General features: G+C 41.2%; 1 protein-coding gene across 1 annotated transcript in view; it reads right to left on the reverse strand.

Moving 5' to 3' along the window:
* Positions 1–17,959: 17,959 nt before the first annotated feature.
* The window catches only part of ACPP (acid phosphatase, prostate), a 50,448-nt gene continuing 45,893 nt past the window's right edge, over positions 17,960–22,514 (reverse strand). The window contains exon 11 of the mRNA XM_025375939.1: positions 17,960–18,465. Coding sequence (XP_025231724.1) covers positions 18,347–18,465 — 119 coding nt within the window. The 3' untranslated portion in view covers positions 17,960–18,346. The remainder of the gene's footprint in view (positions 18,466–22,514) is intronic.

Raw genomic sequence — 22,514 nt, forward strand, 5'->3', positions numbered from 1 at the left:
TGGAGTCAGCGTTCTGGGATCTCGAGTTTTTACCTTTCTTGGATTTAATTCTTGTTCTGGCTGGAGAACATCTTCAAGTAATTTTCTTGAAAGGGTGCATGATAAATCAGCTTGCTGAATTTTTACATGCTGGAAAGTGACTTCATTTTTTCCCTCTCACTTTCTCATTGATTGATATTTTTACTGAGTGTAGAATGTTAGGTCCATAATTATTTTTCACAGAAAGTTGAAGTTATAGCATCTAGGTATTCTAATGAGAAATTACATTCTTTTTCCTTTGTAGGACATAGTATTCCCCCTCTGGAATCTTTCACAATGTTCTCCATGCCTAAAGTGTTCTGAAATTTCTTGAAAATGTTCTGCTGTTTGGGTCTTTTTTTAAAAAAAAATTCATCTTCTGGTCATGGTTACACTCATGTATACAAGTGGTAAACATTATTCAAAAAAATCACATGTTGAATTGAATTGTGCCATCAGAAAGAAGAAATCCTATAATGCTTAAAACCTGTGCCACAACATTCAACATTAGATTGTACCATTATGTGTGGTTTCTCCGATTGTTTTATGTGTTTATATGTTTAATGTTTTGAACTTCATCCTAAGCAGGAAATACATTCTTTTCTCATCTCAGTCTGTCCCTGTCAGTCTTTCAGAAGACCAAAGGTGGTAATTTTGTGCATTAAGAATACCCTGGACTGAATGGTGCTCTCAAGAGGCCAGGAAGATTATCTGTGTAGGAAGGAGAAAGGAGATGAACTAAGTAACTTTAAGTAACTTGGAAAATTTTATAGACCACTGCACCCAGGATTTGTGTCCTTTGAGAAAGGGCCATTCATGATTTTCTGTTGGCTTGTGGGAGGGAGAATGCATGTTTTTCCATCCTGGGAAACCTGTTTCATAGTCTGACTTCATGGCCAGACCTGCTTGAAGTCAACCAATTACTAAAGGGCATCCGTTTACCTGTGTAATTTTGGAGATGTTTTTGTCAGCTTCATTGAGGTCATTGAAACTGGGCCCATAGGAGATGCACTTAACTTTTATAATAAGGAAGTTAAGATATAGCAAGAGACTAAAGAGAGTTGGAAAGATATCTGCCACCTACATTCAATATTTTTTTCTGTTTAAAATTATTCTATTTGTTATTAATAAGATAATAAATCTTTGTAAAACCAACCCTTTGCTTGTTTCTTTCTATAATATCTACTTTCAGATTAAATTGGTAATAACTTAATCTGGCTTTTCTATAGAATCAATCTCTACAATTTTAATGGTTTTTATTTTTTAAGCACTCTATTACATTTGACCTTGTTTTGAAATCTGTTTCTTTTGTTTTGTTGGGGGAGAATGCTGAGAATGTTGTGTTCCCTTAGAAAGAAATCCTCAATCATAGTAACAGTTTTAATAAGATCACAAGTCTGCCTGTTGTTCTACCAAATAAAATTTCCATCACTTTAACAATAGTTATCATTTCGAGATGTGTATAAGAAGATTGAAGAAAACCCCTGAGGTTTGGCTCTGTGTCCCCATCCAAATTTCACCTTGAATTGTAATAATCCCCACGTGTCAAGGGCGGGACCAGGTGGAGATAATTGAATCATAGGGGAGGTTCCCCCCATGCTGTTCTCGTGATAGTGAGTTCTCACGAGATCTGATGGTTTTGTAAGGGGTTTCCCCCTTCACTCAGCTCTCATTCTTTCTCCTGCTGCCCTGTGAAGAGGTCCCCTTCTGCCATGATTGTAAATTTCTTGAGGCCTCTCCAGCCATGTAGAACTGTGAGTCAATTAAACCTCTTTTCTTTATAAATTACCCAGTCTCAGGTATTTCTTTCTTTCTGTCTTTCTTTTTTTTTTTTTGCATTAGTTGAACCATAAAAACTAGTTTAATAGCTTATTTTAAAAGTAACAATACAGTACATGATAATCACTATATAAAAGAATTACATGTTTATAATGTAATGATTTTGTTCTGATCATTTTCTTATAATGACTGAATGCTAAAGACACAGTCACTGAAAAAACTTATCTATTATACTCCCCTTGGCTTAGTATTTAGCATTGAATACAAAAGGTCCAATAGCTTCCATATAATTAGGAAAAAAATTTACAAATGCATAAATTAGAAACCAAGGTGAATTCTCATGCTGGTAATCAAATAAAGGCGTTTTACTTAACCCAAACAAAAAAGTCACTTCCTTAAATTATAGAAACTAAATATTACAAAGTATAAAAGTATAAATTTCTGGTGAGATATTTTAAATAATCTTTATCTTGAATAGTAAAGAACTGTATAAAAGGTGTTCAAGTTTCCATATTAGAAACTGTTTAAAAACAATAAATATCAAACTAACCAAAACCAGTAACAGTAGATGCATTATAGGTCAATTTATAGTTTTCCTCAACATCGAGAGTAAGAGAAAACAGCCTTAAAATATACAACGTTTAGGCAATTGCAATATTTAAGAAATATATATACAATTTATAAAAATGTATAGCATAATTATTTTTAAAAATCTAATGTCAGTAAGAATTAGGCACTGGTTATAAAATGAATAAGAAAAGAGGGGGCTGGGCGCAGTGGCTCATGCCTGTAAGCCCAGCACTTTGGGAGGCCAAGGTGGGCAGATCACAAGGTCAAGAGATCGAGACCATCCTGGCCAACATGGTGAAACCCCATCTCTACTAAAAAAAAAAAAAAAAACACAAAAATCAGCTGGGCGTGATGGTGCCCGCCTGTAGTCCCAGCTACTTGGGAGGCTGAGGCAGGAGAATCACTTGAACCCTGGAGGCAGAGGTTGCAGTGAGCCGAGATCATGCCACTGCACTCCAGTATGGCAACAGAGCAACACTCCATCTAAAAAAAAAAGAAAAGAAAAGAACAATTATAATACCAACCATTTGACAAAATGACACTGCAGAAAATAAATAACCTACAGGTTTCTCTGATATTCCTTGACAATACAGATTAATCTACAACTCCTAATAATGGAACATCCTTCAAACTAGAAAACATTTTGCAAAATAAATATTTATGCTTTACTTTAAAACATGAATATCCTAAATTATTTACACCATCTTATCACTAGGGCCCTGTCTACATATAAAATAAGTAAAATGAGGAATTGAAATACTGTTTTTAGTTGTAGCTGACCCAAGTACACTGCCTCTCAACCTGCCACCCCCACCCCAACAAAGTGTGTGTGTGTGACTTACCAGCTTTAATTTCTACCCTAGGGGAGATTAACTAAAACTACAAACCAAAAGATAGCTTTAACTAGGTTTTTTGGTTTGTATTGGTTTTTAAGTGTTATAAAAACAAGGTGGATAAAGAAACAAAATATCTTTTTTTTTTTTTTTTTGAGACAGAGCCTCACTCTGTCACCCAGACTGGAGTACAGTGGCTCGATCTCCAGGCAGCTCACTGCAAGCTCCACCTCCTGGGTTCACGGCATTCTCCTGCCTCAGCCTCCCAAGCAGCTGGGACCACAGGCGCCTACCATCACGCCCGGCGAATTTTTTGTATTTTTAGTAGAGACAGGGTTTCACCATGCTAACCAGTGTCACTTTTCCCGGCCTGCTCTGCACCGCAGCACGCCGACTATGAGCAGCTACATTCAACCTCAGGTATTTCTTCATAGCAGTATGAGAACAGACTAATATAACCCCACACTTTTAAGAGTAGGCAGAGAGGTAATGAAAAATGATGTCTCATGTTTGTTTCTTTTAACTTCTTAAAATTCACAATAATGATGTTTTTGGCTGGAAATCATAGATTTCTCCCTTTGTTCATTCATTATTTCATTTAACAAACACTTACATGGTGTTTGTTAAATATTAACTCCTTTATTCTTCATCACAATTTTTTGAGGTAAGTACTATTATTATCCACATTTTATAGATGAGGAAACTGAGGTATAGAGAAGTTAAGTAACTTGCCTGGGATCATATGGCTAGTAAGTGGCAGAGCTGGGATTTGAACTCATGCTGTTTGGCTCTACTACTTTATTCTCTTCTGTTTTCTATGTATGTGTCCCCTTTAGTCACTTCACTAGAATAGTTACTTCTAACACAAAAGCACTTGGTAAAAAGTTGATTTAAAAGACTTGGCCCTCTTTTATAAAATTTTAAAATTTAATTATAGGTGGACCAGACATATATGTGAAAAGATACTGCCAAAAGAATGGTAAGAAAAAAAAGAAACAAAAATACATTTTTAAAGATTGAAGGAGTGGTGTAGAAGTTTTATTTTCCCCTACTCATTTTCTTTACTTCAAGTATGATTTACGTTGTATATAATCTTTGTAAGAGGGATGGAGGAGAGAAATGGTGATGGCAAGTAGCTTTAGATGTTATAACAACAAAGAGTCACATATTAAAATTTGGCTTTAAATTTTCCATGGTATGCCAAAAGCTTCTATATGTGATATTTGTTATAGATTTTTAAGTTTTTTTTTTCCGTATTTGGGCTTGGCAAACATGATCACAGTAAGCATACTATTATTCATTTAATAATAAAACGAGTTTTGGGAAGCCTGATTGTAATGGTCCATCTTCCTGAGGACCCATCACTCTTTGTTCTCAAACCACCATTTTAAAACAGGCCTAATTCTTTGAGTGCCTTTGCTCTTCAGGTGACACTTATTAAGATTACATTTAAAAATTTGAGCTCATTTCCAACTTCTATTATTCCTTTTTCTAACACACACACACACACCCTAATGCCTACATAATTAAGGTAGTTTTAGACCTCTGAGTTACTTCACAGAATCTTGATTAAGTGGACGAACCTGCATGTTCTACTCACCCTAGGGGTTAATGCATATTTTTAAAAAAAATTTCAACTTTTATTTAGATTCATGGGGTATCTGTGCAGGTTTGTTACATGGATATAGTGTGTGATGCTGAGGTTTGAGGTACAAATGATTCCATCGCCCACGTAGTAAGCATAGTACCCAATAGGCAGTTTTTCAACCCTCGCCCCTGTCTTTCCCACTGCCAACTAGTAGTCTTCAGTGTCTATTGTTCCCATCTTACGTCCATGTGTATCCAATGCTTAGTTCCCACTGTAAGTAAGAATGTGGTATTTGGTTTTCTGTTCCTGCATTAACTTGCTTAGGCTAATGGCTTCCAGCTTGCATCCATGTTCCTGCAAAAGATATGATTCCATTCTTTTTTATGGCTGCATAGTATTCTGTAGTGTGTATATACCACATTTTCTTTATCAATTCACCATTGATGGATACCTAGTGATGGTAGTGGCAGGCCATCTGGAGTGGCTGCTGCCATCATGCCAGCTGCAGGAGGAAGGTGTGGCTGGGGCTGCATGCTCCATGGAGCCGGTGGGAGCTAGGGACAAGTGGGAGCCCTGCCCCTTCTGAGTTGGGGTGAGAGCCCCTTGGTTGCCTCTGCAAATGCCCAAGCCACGGCTGCAGATCTGGGCATCCCTGTACTCTCGCAACCTGTGAGCACGCAGGAGCCCCACCCTCACAGACACAGCTGCAGCCACCCAAGTTGTGGCTGTGGAACTGAGCTGCCTGCTCCACAGAGCAGGCAAGAGGCAGGAGACCCACTCTCCGGGGCATAGTTGCAGCCACTCAAACTGTGGCTGCAGACCTGGGCCTCCTGCTCTTCGGAGCAGGCAGAATGTCCCCCTCCACCAACTGTGCAGCTGCAGCCGTCCAAACCACAGCTGTGGACCTAGGCATCCTGAATTCCTGGGGGCCCAGGAAGCCCCCACTATCCTCACAGGCTCAGAAGTGCCTGCTCCTGCTGCCTGGCTTCTCCCTGCTGTCAGCACCTGCTCCTATCTTGGAGCAAAGTTGGGGCCAAGTCTGGGTGCTATTGCAGCCTGACTGGTAGTGTACACACTTGGAGCAGTGCTGACATGCCAGCCCCCTGCCGCTTTGGCCCCCTCTGGACTTTGGGCTCTGATGAGCATAGGAGGAAAGCCAGTGGGGTGCTGAGGGCAGCTCAGCACTGACCTATAGGCACCCCTTGACAGCTACAGCCTGAGCACCATGAATGGCAGCAGGAGGCAGACAGGTTCCTGGGCTGAATAGGGTGGATCCCCAGTGAGGCCCCATCTTCAGGCCAGGGAGGGCCTGAAGGCTGGGGATTGGGCTGCCAATCCGATGGACAGGGGTGGGAACTTGTGGCACCTTTTCCAGGCCTGCCCATGGCTACCCATGGACCATTCAGCATGCACTTCCTCCCCTCTGAGGCCCATGAAAGCCCCAGGCTCAGCCAGACCTGAGCAGACATTGGGTGACCAGCTGCAGAAAGGAGCTACTCTCTGCTGATAGCTGAATACTTGTTGGGACAACTTGCCTAGCAGAGAGGAGCTACCCTCTCTGCTAGAAGCTGAACACTCATTGGTAATACAGGAGTTATTAAGAAATTATTTTTAGGTGACTAGAAAGGGTAAAAGAGTTATCAGTGGAATTTTCCTTTAATAAAAAGTAGTCCCAAACCATTTCTTCTTTAACAGAAAGCAGCCTGAAGAGTCTGGCATAGATATGCAAACTAGGAGCTTTTTTTTTTTGTTGTTGTTGTTGTTTTTTGTTTTTTTGTTTTTTTGAGACAGAGTCTGGCTCTGTTGCCCAGGCTGGAGTGCAGTGGCCGGATCTCAGCTCACTGCAAGCTCCGCCTCCCAGGTTCACGTCATTCTCCTGCCTCAGCCTCCCGAGTAGCTGGGACTACAGGCGCCCGCCACCTCGCCCAGCTAGTTTTTTGTATTTTTTAGTAGAGACGGGGTTTCACCGTGTTAGCCAGGATGGTCTCGATCTCCTGACCTCGTGATCCACCCGTCTCGGCCTCCCAAAGTGCTGGGATTACGGCCAGGAGCTTTTATATGTAAATGCTGGCAGCTGTACCTGGAAGCCAGATACATTCAATATGGCATCTCCCACCCTCTTTTCCTTGTCACCACGTGTGCTGGTGTCATGTCAACCTCCAGGTAAAACCACGTGTACAGGTATGATGGCCACCACCAGGTAGAGGCCGTATTTGCATAATAAAATACTGTGGTGGGAGGGACAGTTTTTTTCACGGTCTATGTAAATGGCACACGTAGTCAAATCAATTCTCTAAGCCCTATGTAAATCAATCACTGCTTCCTCAAGCTTCTGTACAAAATCTATTGTATTCTGCCCCAAATCAGAGAACCTCTTTTGGGCAACCCACTTTCTCAGCATGAGGAAACCTTTTCTCTTTCTCTTCTTTTTCTATTAAACTTTCCACTCCTAAACCCACCCCGTGTATGTGTCTGTGTCCTGAATTCTTTCTGGACCGTGACAAAGAACCAGGGTATATACCCCAGACAACGGAGCCATTTCACTGGGTCACCCTGCCTGTGGAAAGGAGCTGCCCCTGCGGTTTCCCCTGAGCTGTTCTGTCGCTCAATAAAAGCTCCTCTTCATCTTGCTCACCCTCCACTTGTCTGTATACCTCATTCTTCCTGGTCTCAGCACTCACTGAATAGTAAGGCTAAAAGAGCTGTAACACAAACAGGGCTGAGACCTGCCCCTTGCTTGCCACATTGCAGGCAAAGAGAAGGAAAGAAGAGCTGTGGCCCTTTGGGGATCCCAGACCTGGGAGTTCCCCGAGCCAGGGCTGTGAATCCCAAAGAGGGAGTCCTGCAGTTCCTGATGTCTCCAAGCTTCCGGGCACCACTGTATTCCCCGTTGCCAGCCATAGAAGCTGCTTGCAGTGTTTCTGGTCCTACCGTAGCCTCACAGATAGCCAGCGTCTGTCCCGGCACCTGGAGCTGCCCACCCCGCTGCAGCATCCGGCATGTCTGATTGTACGCAGTGGCCAGACACCATGCTTGCTCACACACCTCTCACCATTCCACGTCTGACTCGCCCTTGACAGGTTTGGGACCCAGGCTGGTAGCATGAGCTGAGTACAGCCTGCAAGGCTGAGTGGGCAAAACGAGCCCAGCGTGCCCAGGCAAAACTCGGACAAAGGCGCCACTGGCCACAGAGGTTCTCAGCCATAAAAACACTCCAAGGATCCTGTAACACTAGGTAGATTCCATGTCTTTACTATTGTGAATAGTGCTGTGATGAACATAAGAGTCCATATGTCTTTTGATAGAATGCCTTATTTTCCTTTGGGTGTATACCCAGTCATGGGATTGCTGGGTTGCATGGTAGTTCTATTTTTAGTTATTTCACTAATCCTCAGAGAAATGCAAATCAAAACCACAATGAGATACCCTCTCACACCAGTCAGAATGGCTATTATTAAAAATCAGAAAATAACAGATGTTAGCGAGGCTGCAAAGAAAAGGGAATGCTTATACATAAAATGTAATTTAGTTCAGCCACTGTGGAAGCAGCTGGAGATTTATTGCATAGCTTAAAGCAGGGTTTCTTAAAGCAAGGTCAGGAACTACCTGCGATGGAATCATGTTGATACCTGTTAAAAAGGCAGATTGCTGGACTCACTGTAGGCTTGCTGAATCAAAACTTCTGGGATTGAGACCTGGGAATCTGAATCTTGAACACACATCCTAGGAGATTCTCATGCACACTGAAATTGGAGAAATGCTGTTTTAGTTATACTTCTGGTAGAGTTTCTGTAACCAATGAATTTAAATTGGGTCTTCACAGGAAAAATGCTCTAGCTTTAAATTGAGAAATGCTGTTCTGTTAGCACCAACCATCATATTAGTTATGATAATAAACAAGTAATTATAGAGGACCTAATTTGAATCTGCCCAATGTGTATTTTTGAGCAATGGCCAGAAACAAGTCTTAAGAATATTGTGCAAAGTTAACTGGAAAGAGGGGAGACTTTGTGGTTTATAACCAGAAATGTGGGATTAAGGGGAAAAATTTGGTGATAACTATTAAAAGGAAGGGCCAAATCCTCAAACTCTGAAAGAAAAAGAATATAAACTAGTGAAAAGTGAAAGCCCCAGTTAAATTATGTAGCTGTGACACTCCTAAGGGCAGAGGCTATAAGTAATTCAGTGCTGCACTCCCTGTACCAAACGATGGCATTTTTCTTAAGGTTCCCTTTTAAAAATATGATGGAAACCAGGCTCAGTGGCTCACGCCTGTAATGCCAGCACTTTGGGAGGCTGAGGCGGGCGGATCACGAGGTCAGGAGATCGAGACCACGGTGAAACCCTGTCTCTACTAAAAATACAAAAAATTAGCCGGGTGCGGTGGCAGGTGCCTATAATCCCAGCTACTTGGGAGGCTGAGGCAGGAGAATGGCGTGAACCCGGGAGGTGGAGCTTGCAGTGAGCCGAGATTGCGCCACTGCACTCCAGCCTGGGCGACAGAGTGAGACTCCATCTCAAAATAAATTAAAAACAAACAAAAAAAATATGATGGAAACTCTGGACCCTACTGAAGGTTAAAAGTAGGCACTTAATAAATATTTGTGAGATTAAATTGTTTACATAGTGTTATGGCTGGTTTCTTCCCTTCACTGAATGTCTTGGCTAGTGTTCTTAACTTTGACACAATTATAGACCCGTTTGCTCGAAAAACAAGTTCAGGTTTCCTGTTTTATGGTAGATGTACCTGATAGCAGTAACTTAACTTAAGCATACCCTGAGAATGACCCTGTATGGCAGACCCACCTGAATGTGTGCTTCGAGTTCGGAGCTAAGGAATATGGCAGTGGCCAAGACGGAGATTCATTCTTTATCTATGAGAAACATCTGAACCCATAGCCCGTCCTGTGGACTGTGGGCCATACAGGGGATCAAGGCCTGTTGTTTTAGGTTAAATGAGGTTTGCCAGGTAAGGATTGTTAGGGGGCAGTGGTTAAGTGAAAATGCTATATAAATATAACTGCATGCCTTTTGCAAGTGGTTGCAGTTCTCCTGATCAGCCCACTGCCACTGAACTCTCTCCCCTGTATGTAATTGCCCCAGTAAAATTCCGTGACTCATTTGCTGATCCTGGGTCCCTTGAATCTGTTGCTATCCCCATTGGAGTCAATAGGGGTTTGGCACAACGCCTATTTAGGGTAAAAAGACCTATTGTACTGAACTTCCCTTCCTCCTAATCTTTTACTGAAATAATAGAAAAGATGTTAAAATAAGAATAAAATCGTAACAGTGCTAGAGAGTACATCAGCAGGTCAGATATTTTGAGAAATTATTCAAAGATAAGCAGATGTGATCAAACCAATGAAGAAGTGAAAACAGAGGAATTGAAGTCACTAGAGATGAATGTGGTTCTTCCTAAGGGAGCCCTGGGGAAGCTAGGAACTTGGCTCATCCATACAACATTAGGGAACTATGGAATACTTGTCAGGGTAATGAATTAAAGGGTGCGTTCCCTATCAGCTGGTCATCCCCCACCTTCCTCTATAGACACAGGGTGGCCTCCTTCAAGTTAAAATCTGGAGGAGTGCTCTCTGTGGAAATGGGGTGCTGGTTTAGGGGGCGGCCTCCTAGTATGGCTGCTGTGCCTTGAAGGGGAAGCAGAACAGACATTGTGGGACTCATATCACAGACATGGAAGGGAAATTTTAGAAGGTTGCAATCACTCTGCCCAGGAGATATTTACACAGAAACACTCACCTCAGCCATGAGTAAATTCCCTTTATTTTTTGATATGTTCCCAGCTGCCATACCACTTCCCTGCTCACAAACGCTACAGGGTATCTGCTGCTGTAACTCCCGCCCTTATATGGAACCACAAACCAGCTCTTTCCAATCAAGTGAGAGTATTCACTTCAGACAATGGTCTTGTACCTCCTTTAGACTAATACTTCCACAGATAACTGTACACTTTGGGCAAAATATAGAATACGGCTAGTTGAAAGTAGTTGAAAGCAATTGTAAGAAGGTACTGGCAAGGAGTCAACATTTGAAAAAAAGGGAATGATGCTAGGTGAGTTTTTTTGTTTTTTTTTTTTTAATGGCTTTTGGCCTGAGGGCGGGCTCACCTGTTTACCTGTGTCATGCAGGGGTAAAGGGTGGGGGCGGATGGCTAAAAACCCAGGTTAAAAAAAAAAAAAATCCATCATCTTGCTGGCTTGAAATACCAGAGGATAGAGTTTGGGGCATTCATCACCTCTGAAAAGTAAGAAGGAAATTCCCCAAAATTGAAAGCCAAAGAAGGGGAACCTTATACTCTGTATATAAATTCAGCCCAAATGCTGTGCTGAGCTCCACACTTTGAACTAACCATACACAGGGAAGATTCCAAGCAGCCTAAATGAAGACTAAAAGAATTGGACTGAGATTTGACTTACTGCTCATTACAGGTTTTCAGCCAATTTAACTGCCTGCTTAAAAAAAGTTTTTAGAGGAACAGAATAGCATCCAGAGTCTTTACAACATATTATTCCAATGTCGAAGACACAACCCAAAATTGGTCTACATGAAAGGGAACAGGAAAACAGAACCCATATAGGAAAAGACAATGAAGACTTGTCCTGAAATGACTAAGATATTGCAATTAGCATGTGAGAATTTTAAAGCAGCTATTCAAGAAGAACTTTTGTTGGGGAAACACATACATGGCTAAAAGGAAAACCAACACTAACCATCTCCATTAATCCTCCAAGCTTTTCATTTGTGGATTATGATTTACAAGAATTTCAGAAAAAACCATAGCATTAAACAGAAGGTCCAAGATTAATAAATCCAAACAACTGAGCCCAGAGAAAACAGGTAATTTAGGGAGCAGAGGAGAACTTGAAAAAATTATTAGTATCCTTAAAGGTATTCAAGAGGAGATTGCACTGATAAAATAGTGAGGCTGCCAAGTGTGGTGGCATGTGCCTGTAATCTCAGTTGTTTGGGAGGCTGAGGCAGGAGGATCCCTTGAGCCCAGGAGTTTGAGGCTGCAGTAAGTTGTGATTGTGCCATTGTACTCCAGCCGGGACAGCAGAGTGAGACCCCATTTCTGAAAACAGACAAACCAAAAACAGCCACTATGAAAAAAGAACAATCAGTAAATACCAAAGAAAAGAATACTTGGAAGTAAAAAAGGAATAATGGATTTGCTGAAGACCAAGTTGATGTTCTGGAAAATGAAATTTACTAGAATATAGAGAAATAAAATAAATGGTGGAAAATATGAGAGAAAAGTTGAGGCATGGAGGATAGACCCTAGAAATTCAAGTTCCAGAACACAATTTTTTCTTAGTTGGAGAAAGACAAGTGTCTTTAGATGGAAAAAATGTCATGTCAGTCATACAGAATTAGACAGAAAACAAACAAAAACCCAAATACCCATGCCTAAACACAACCTGGTGAAATTTCAGAACTCTAAGCATAAATAGAATATCTTAAAAGAATTAGGAAAAGCAAAACAGATTACTTACATTGGAATGAGAATCAGACTGATAGACTTCTCATCAGTAATCCTGTGTGTTGGAAGACAGCAGAATACTGCCTTCAACGTTTTGGTAGAAAATGAATTTCAACCTGAATATACCCAGCCAACTAGTAGGTAAGTGTGAGGGTACAATGTAGACATGTTTAGATATGTTAGGATCAGAATGCTTACTGTTCATGCATCTTTTAAAAAAATTGCTTCAGGGAAATAAAAAAAAGAACACAAGAAAGAGGACACCATGGGTTGTAAGAGCATGGAAAGATGTGAAATTTTCAGAAAATAAAGGTATGTTTTATAAAATTATTCCTCTCCTTATAAGAAATAAAACCAGATATTGTTTATTGTTGACAGGATTGCCATTAGTGATTGAAACTGGTTAGGAAGACCTTTCACTTTGCATTTTATACTCTTCTGTATTATCTGCATTTATTTTTGTTTTGAATACAGATTACTTGCAGTCTGTTTTTTTTTTTTTTTTTTTGGAAAGAGACATTCTCTCTGTCACCCAGGCTGGAGTGCAATGGCACAATTTTGGCTCACTGCAACCTCTGCCTCCCAGATTCAAACAATTCTCATGCCTCTGAGTAGCTGGCATTATAGAGGGGCACCACCATGCCTGGATAATTTTTGTATTTTTAGTAGAGATGGGGTTTCACCATGTTGGCAGGCTGGTCTCGAACTCCTAACCTCAAGTGATCCACCCACCTTGGCCTCACAAAGTGCTGGGATTACAGGTGTGAATCACCGCACCTAGCCACAATCAAAATTGTAACTTAACTTTTAAAATCTACCCACCCCCCACCCCTCACCAAATCTAGAGTTCTTATCTTCTAAGCGTGTTAACAAATTCCTCCTGAAGACATTTCATAAGAAGATGAGCTAGTCCATTTAGTTTAGGATAGTTTTGGAAAAGGTTTGGGCTGCTACTAAGATAAACTTACAAATAAAAGCATTTCAGAAAAATCTTTCAATTCAACCGCACACAAAGATGGTAAGATGTAGACACAAAATAAAAATGATTTTTATTTTTTCACAATAATCTGAAAGTGGATTTTACAAATTATAACAAAGAACACATTCTCTCTGCTTCAAAAAGATTGTCATCTAATGATCAAAAGCAGAACTGTCCAATATGGTAGCCACTAGCCATACATGGCTATTGAGACTTGAAATGTGACTAGTCTGCATTGAGATGTGCTGCAAGGGTAAAATGCACATGAGATTTTAAATACTTAATATGAAAAAAACATAAAATATCTCATTAACAATTTTTAATTACACATTGAAGTGATACTTTAGATGCATTGGGTTAAACCATTTTTATTATTATAATTAATTTAATCTTTGCATTTTTACCTTTTAAAAATGTGGCTATTAGAAAATTTAAAATTACATTTGTGGCTTTTATGTGTGGCCCTCATTCTACTTCTATTAGACAGCCCTGGCCTAAAACACCAAAATGTTGCACACATCCATTATTGCTCAAATGAGATTTCTGAAAAGAGAGTTTTTAAAAAAGAAAATGGTAACACTCTGGCATTCATTTACTAAGAAACCTCCCTGGAAATGGAGAAGTAATCAATGCTAACATACTAGAACAAGATAGAAAGGAAGTTGGGAGAGTAGAAAACATGACTGATTTTTTCATGTTTTCATGAAACGTGAAAGAAGGGAGAAGAAATACTAGTTCTAAAATAAAAAAAGATTTGTTGGTTGAATGACTTCCAGTAAAATGTTTGCCTCTAATGCTTGCACTCTTCTAAAGACAAAAATTATTCTTTTTATGATCATAGTTTCTTAATGCAATGCCATTCTATCTAGGGATATCCTACCTACAACTCTTCCTTAGTACTTTCCTGTGTATACATTGCTGAGTTTTTTTATGCTAAGGAATGTTCCTCCATTGATGTGATAATTACTGCCTTATTCTCATCCTGTTCAAAGCGTCTATAGTAGTTCAAATGAGAAATACATTTCGAAGCAGAGGTGACCTCAGTTCTAGTGATTATCTTTCAAGCTGCATTTATTATCAGGGCAACTGGACTGATTATCCCTGACCCATCTGAAAAAGTCACTTTTATCATCAGAAAGAATTTACATTCTCTCTTGTTGAAGTGATTCGATTAGCTTATTTCCTGAGAAAGATTACAGTACATTCGTGCTCTCTGCTTTATCACTACAGAGCATTTGTCAGTTGTGATTTTCTATTCTGCTATGAAGGATGAAAAACAATTACAGTGTTTATCAACAAAGTAGCTCTGTGGAAAGTAGAAAAAACAAACCAAGTTGAGAGTGAGAGTTCTCTTTACAATAATCAAAAGCAATGACAGAAGGAAGAGAAATGAGGATGTTAAAAAATCCCTCAGAACCAACAGAAAATAGAGGACCTTTTAGTTACTGGCAGTGTTACGGGACCCCACCACATACCAGGGGTTTCCGCCCTATAGTCCCTTCTGCAATCCCCAGAAATATGTACAGGAAAGGGGTCCCGATCCAGGCCCCAAGAGAGGGTTCTTGGATCTTGCACAAGAAAGAATTCAGAGCGAGTCTGCAGTGCAAAGTAAAAGCATGTTTATAAAGAAAGTAAAGTAGTTAAAGTACAGCTACTCCATAGACAGAGTAGGATGTTCCCAAAAGTAAGAGGAGGAATGCATCCACCCTCTATAGTGCTAAATGCTCTATAGTGATAAAGCAGGTACAACGCTGTATCTATAGGGAGATGTGCTCTGCTACAAGGGTGTGTGATAAAGGATTGATTTCTTAATTACTATATTTTGCAAGAATCAATATTATTATCTTTAAAGCAAAATTAGAAATGCCTTTGTTTTCCAGATATCAGGATATCTGGACACTCCCAAGTAGTCTGGGTCTGTTTAGTAAACATTATTAATTTGTTCCCTTAACCATAAACATCTAGAGGCTGGGAATACCTAACTTTCTGGAAATGCAGCCCAGCAAGTCCCAGCCTCATTTTGGTAGCCCTCACTCTAGATGGAGTTGCTCTGGTTCACATGTCTCTGACAGCAGGATTAAAAGATAATATGGGCCAGATGTGGTGGCTCACGCCTGTAATCTCAACACTTTGGGAGGCTGAAGCGGGCAGATCACCTGAGGCCAGGAGTTCGAGATCAGCCTGGCCAACGTGGTGAAACCTCATCTCTACTAAAAATGCAAAAATTTGCCGGGTGTGGTGATGCGGGCCTGTGATCCTAGCTATTCGGGAGGCTGAGGCAGGAGAATTTTTTGAACCCAGGAGGCAGAGGTTGCAGTGAGCCAAGATCACTCCACTGCACTCCAGCCTGGGTGACAGAGCAAGACTCTCTCATAAACAAACAAACAAACAAAAAATGATATGGAAAAAGTGTTGTGAAAGCTCTTACTTTTACATTCTACCAACTCTGTATAAGGTCGGTGTTGGAGTCAAGCCATTAATAATCACAATTGGGATGGACAATTTAGCATCCAGGTCAGTGATTAGCAAATAATAGTTTTCTCATCCATGTTTGTTGAATTAGCACAAGATATTGTGGCTTACGTACTGATATGGCTGGCTACTTTATCAAGGCAGTAATTTGTCCTTTATTCTTGCTGCTCTAGATATTTTTCCCTTTCCCAAGCTAAGAAGGTAGCCACATCTTGTGTTTTTTGTTTTTACCGAGGTGTTTTTTGTGTTGCATCAGGAAGCAGACATTGCCAAGCAAGAGAAGACAATTCCTTCTTAGCCTTTTGTTTGCAATAACCTTGGCTCAGTGAGAGTTATATAGAAAGTAAGTGCTTGAAACTTAACAGGTAGAAGCTGTTGGACCCAAGGGGAGAGGAAGATTCCTGAAACTAACAGATGGAGTCGAGTTCTGGGAGGCGCTGGGGGCGATTCTGTGCCAGGCAAAAGTATCGCCCCAGGACTGCACAGTCTCAGACTGGTGGACTCCAAGCATATAATCCTGGGAGCAATGGCACAGATATCACCTGCCTACCATCAGAAGACCATGAGGGCAGGGATGGTGAACTTAACAGAGACTAGCATGGACAGAGGTCTAGAGGACTCTTCTCTGACTCCTCCCACCAGCTATACTCTGGGACCTCTAGTTGAACCTGAGGAGGTAGAGAACCCTACTGAGGAGTGAGATTGAATGTCCCACCAACTGAATGGCTGGTGGTTCAGGGCAGATTAAAATTGTTTAGCATACATTTTCAACTTGCCACAATACTACCATCCTTGACAGTGCTTGCTTGGTCAATGACTCATCTAGAGCATAAAATGAAAAATTATTCACAGTATATGAGAGCTAGCTGTGACTTCTATGTTCATCTAATTCAGATTCTTCATTTTTAGGTTAGGAGACCAAGGTAAAAGATATAAAAGAACTAGGCCAGGTGTGATGGCTCATGCCTATAATCTAATCTCAGTGTTTTGAAAGGCCAAGGTAGGAGGATTGCTTGAAGCTAGGAGCTCAAGACCAGCCTGAGCAACATAGTGAAATCCTGTCTCTACAAAAAATTAAAAAATTAGCTGGGTGTGATGGTGTGCACTTGTGGTCCTAGCTACTTGGGAGACTGAGGTGGGAGGATTGCTTGAGCCCAGGAGTTAGAGGTTAGTGTGAGCTATGATCATGCCACTACACTTAAGCCTGGGTGACGGAGTGAGACCATGAGTCTGGGGAAAAAAAAAAAAAAAAAGATATAAAAAAATTTGTTCTAAGTCATGAGCCCAAAGCCAGTGCAGGGCTGAGACAGTGGACTGTCAACCCTCAGTCCACTTTTCTTTCTACCTCACTACTTGTAAAATTCAGTCTACTTTTTTTTTTTCTACTTCACTACCTGTAAAATTCAGACATATTGTGGCAATTAGAGTATACTATCATTTCATTAGGGCTAGACTAGCCCTTATGAAAGTAAGATCTTACAATTTTAAAATGCAGTAACAATGGAAACTTAAAAAATATCCAGATCTGATAGTGGAGGTATCTGATAGTGGCCATGTATATTTTCCATTTACTCCCCACTATAGAAATTGTGAGCAGATGACCTGAGTCATATATAAAGTGGGTGATTCTACAGTTTCTGAGAATTAAATACCTCTTCTGTAGGCATTTTAAATATGGATATGTGTACGTATGTGTGTTAATATATAGACACACATGCAGAAATCTTTCCACTGTCAAACACTGGGTAGAAATTTCTTTTCAGTTGCGTGTGTGTGTGTGTATGTATATTAAACCTACTTAATAGCTAAATAAAAAGTTTACTTATAATTTATGATTGGGTCTTCTTTTCATAAGAATCACCCTGTATGGGCCGGGCATGGTGGCTCACGCCTGTAATCCCAGCACTTTGGGAGGCCGAGAGGGCCGGATCACGAGGTCAGGAGATCGAGACCATCCTGGCTAACACGGTGAAACCCCGTCTCTACTAAAAAATACAAAAAAGCTAGCTGGGCGAGGTGGCACGCACCTGTGGTCCCAGCTACTCGGGAGGCTGAGGCAGGAGAATGGCGTAAAACCGGGAGGTGGAGCTTGCAGTGAGCTGAGATCCAGCCACTACATTCCAGCCTGGGCGACAGAGCGAGACTCCATCTCAAAAAAAAAAAAAAAAAAAAGAATCACCCTGTATAATACTACTTCTAGTCTAACTTCCCTCAATATCCAATATTTTTCTAATCTATGTCTTTGTCCACCTTCTCATCCTTCGCTCTTTGCAGGTAAAAGGCTGATTAGAGTTTGGCTTCTTATTTCTCTCTGGACAACTGTAGCGGAGAATACAACCATCCTATGCATAACAGCCTCTTTCTAGCTGAACGAGCAGCCTGCACTACCACTCCATGATGAGAAGACCTAGGTAACCTTGGTGTTCATTCATCTGTCAGTCCAGCAGCTGTCTGTGGGTCCCTGTGAGTTCAGACCCTGCTGTAGGCAGATTGAAAAGGCAGGGTGTGAGGACGGCAATGCCCACATGGCAAAAGCCTGTCCTTTAGATGCGGCACCACTGAGAGATGCTGTGTCACAGGAGGTTGGCCTGGCTTATCCAGCTGTCTGTTCAGATGTTCCCATAGGAGTCTCTCTGCCAGCAGGGTCCACGGCGAATGTAGATAAACAGCAGTACCATTAGGACAGCAGATATCAGGCAAAAGACAACAGCAAAGATGACCTTTAGAACTGTGGGAAAATAGGAAAAGTATTAATGTAAAATTAATGCATTAGGAAAATATGAAGATCACATGTGAGTGTTGCTTTCTGTCTTAATTGCAAATTTCAGAGGAGTTTCTAAAGAGGCCTTGAAATCAGCATTGTGTGTGGTAAAAAGAGCACAGGACTAGGAGTCAGGAGGTGACCTAGGTTCCAGTTCCTGCATAACCTTTGACCCTTGAGATTCAGCTCCCCACTGAAAAGGGAGGGTAATTAGCTGAAGTACTTCTAAGTCCTCTTATAGCACTAACTTTATGCATTTTTTTATAGTTAAATTACCAATTGTCCATGATCTCAGGGTCAAAGGAAATTCTGAATGCTCAGCTGCAATCAACTGGATCTAAAAGAAATGAAATCTTTCGAGTCTTAAATTTGATTTTTAGGTAAATATTTGTTAGAGAGGAGATCTTGCGCACATTTTATCTATGGCAAACATTTCTAGCATAACTGTGTACTATTGCTAATATGCACCTGTATTTACATATATTCCTTTGATAGCTGACCAGTAAAAGCAGATATTTGGGGTCATTTCTTAATGAGATGCTAAATCATTATTTCATCTGGAAAGTTACTCTCCTACACATGCACCCTAGTCCACTATAGTATACACATCAGAAATACCAGTTTGTACCACCTCTAAATGTATGTCTTTTCATTGTAAAAATATAGGGTTTCTTGTTAGCTTAGGCAATGGGAGAGCAAACATCCCTCTGATCCCATCACCTCTTTCTACAGAACCCTACTGCACCATAGAACACAGGTGAAAATCACTGACTTCACCTGACATTATCATTAAGAGAATGAGGAAAGTAAGAAGCAGAGCAATTAGATAATCTGGTTACGGTTATTGGGGTTGGGATCTTATCAGTCTCATGATTTTAAAAACCATCTATTCAGTAATTACTTCCAAATATAAATCTTCAGCTCTGACATCTATCTTAAGCGCCAGACTCATATCTCCAATTGTATACCTGATATGTTTCTTTAGATAGCTAATAGGCATTTCAATCTCAAGTCCAAAACTGAACTCTTGATCTCCCCATCCTCATTCTCCATACCAAATCTGCTTTTCCCAGAGCCTTCCCTCATCTCAGTTGATGGGAACTCCCTTCTTCTGTTGGCTTAGGATAAAACTCTTGGAGTCTTTTTTAACTCCTTTATTTTTCTCACAGCTTACGCTGTCAGCAAATCCTATTGGTCCTACCAAAAAATATATTCCAACGTTGACTTCTTTTCGTCTCTGACACCACTCTGCTTTGAACCACCATCGTCTTTTGCCAGGATCACTATAATGGCCTCTTAACTTGTTGCCTTGTTTCAATCTATCCTTTCTCCTTTGTAATTTTTTTTTTTTTTTGCAGACAGAGTTTCACTCTGTCACCCAAGCTGGAGTGCAGTGGCATGATCTTGGCTCATGCAGCCTTGACTGCCCAGGCTCGAGTGATCCTCCTACCTCACCCTCCCTAGTAACTGGGACTACAGGCATGCACCCCCATGCCTAGCTAGTTTTTGTATTATTTGTAGAGATGGGGTTTTGTCATGTTGCCTGGGCTGGTCTCGAACTCCTGAGTTCAAATGATCCATTTGCCTCAGCCTCCTAAAGTGCTGGGATTACAGATGTGAGCCACCACACCTGGCCACAAGGCCACAATCCTTTTTTTGGTGGGGGGAGATGGAGTCTTGCTCTGTTGCCCAAGCTGGAGTGCAGTGGCACCATCTTGGCTCACTGCAATCTGTGCCTTTCAGGTTCAAGGTATTCTCCTGCCTCAGCCTCCCAGTAGCTGGGATTACAGATGCCTACCACAATGCCTAGCTAATGTTTTGTTTGTTTGTTTGTTTGTTTGTTTTTTGTATTTTTAGTAGAGACGGGGTTTCACCATGTTGGCCAGGCTGGCCATGAACTCCTGACTTCAGGTGATCCACCCACCACCACCTGCACCTCCCAAAGTGCTGGGATTACAGGTGTGAGCCACCGCGCCTGGCCCACAATCCATTTTTAACATAGCAGTCAAATGACTTCAAGTCAAATCATGCCACTTCTCTCCTTAAAACAAAGTCTGCAATGAATGCTCACCTCAATCAGAATAAAAGCTACAGTTCTAATGATGATGGTTTATGAAGATCCACATCATCTGTCCCCTGTGAATCCCCTCAGATTTCTTCTCCTATCACTCTACCTTCACTCACTGACTTCTGGCCTCATAATCCTTATGCTGTTCTTCAAACATGCCAAGCAGGCCTGCCTTAGTGACTTTGCTAAACCTGTTTTCATGGCCTGAATGCTCTCCCACACATCCCGTGCTTTCTTTGCCTAAATCTCATCTCCGTGAACCCTTCCCATTTAAAAGTGCATCTTGTACATCCTCCTTCACTTCCACCCCATATTGGCCATTGTGATCCTCATCTTCCAAAACACTTATTATGCTTATTATTTGTTATCTATCCCTCTCTCCTTCTAATAGAACATAAGCTTCACAAAGGCAGGAACTTTTGTCTTTTTTATTCATGAATGTATCCCAAGCACTCAGAACAGTATCTGACACATAACAAGTACTAATAAATATTTGTAGAAAAACATAATGACTTGGAACTTATAAGTTCCCAACTCTTAGCCCAGTATTTTCTGATGATGCCAGGATGCTTCTTAGCATCATGAAAAGATGACTTTAAGTTATACCCTGAGAGACAGTCTCATTAGAACTGCAGATGGATTTAATATAAGTTTAAGTGAACTAAATGAAATAGAAGAAGAAAAGAAAGGACTCAATGGAAATGAGGAAGGCAGATACTAGTGATCCTTAAAAATCTATTTTCATGGCTGACTCTGTATTTAGAAATTTATTTTCAGTTATTTTTATGGACTGTGTTGTCATAGCAGTCCGATGGAACATGCTTTTCCGCTCTTTATCTTTCCTTCTTTCCTTTCTAGACATGTGGTGGGCACACATGTACCAGGTAGGCTGTGCTGGGTGCTGAGGTTCCATAATCTTTGCCCTTGAGGAGCTCAATGTCTAGCAGGAGAACCAGATAGATAATTACAAGATACTGTGATAACTACTAAAATGGAGGTGCAAAAGAAATGCTATTGAAACAAAGAGAAAGTTGCAGTCAACAGAGTGTATTCTATTTGAAAGATAAAGAGTTTGGAAAGTCTTCTGAGAATTGAGCTGACCTGCCAGGTGAGTAAGACTTTGCCATGAGACAGAAAGAGTTTCACAAGGGCATGTTTAGGACGTAATGAGGAGTTACATGTGACTGGAATACAGACTTCAGGGAGGTGAAACCATATGGGTAAATGGGGGGCCAGTTTTTGTTTTTGTTTTTGTTTTTGTTTTTTGAGATAGGGTCTCACTCCATTGCTCAGGCTGGTGTGCAGTGGTGCAATCATTACTCACTGCAGCCTCAACCTCCTGAGCCCAGGTAATCCTCCCATCTCAGCCTCTTGGGGGAAGCTGGGACCACAGATGCGTGCCACCATGCTTGGCGAATTTTTTTTGTATTTTTTGTAGAGATGCAGCCTCACTATGTTACCCAGGTGGATCCCAAACTCTTGGGCTCAAGTGATTCTCCCACCTCAGCCTCTAAAAGTGCTGGGATTACAGGCATGAGCCACTGTGCCTGGCCAGGGGCCAGTTTTTAAAGTGCTCGGTTTGACATGGGGCAAACGGAAGTCATCAGCAATTATTACATATGGAAGTGATAGAGCCCACTCTGTGTGTGTTTGTTTGTTTGTTCTGAGACAGAGTTTCACTCCACCGCCCAGGCTAGAGTGCAGTGGCACAGTCTCGGTTCACTGCAACCACTGCCTCCCAGGTTCAAGCAATTCTCCTGTCTCAGCCTCCCGAGTGGCTGGGACTACAGGCGTCTGCCATCACGCCTGGCCAATTTTTGTATTTTTAATAGAGACGGGGTTTCACCTTGTTGGTCAGGCTGGTCTCAAACTCCTGACCTCTGGTGATTCACCCACCTTGGCCTCCCAAAGTGCTGTGATTACAGGCATGAGCCACCGTGCCTGGCCA

The sequence above is a fragment of the Theropithecus gelada genome, chromosome 2 (genome assembly GCF_003255815.1).
Source record: "Theropithecus gelada isolate Dixy chromosome 2, Tgel_1.0, whole genome shotgun sequence".
Lineage (NCBI taxonomy): Eukaryota > Metazoa > Chordata > Mammalia > Primates > Cercopithecidae > Theropithecus > Theropithecus gelada.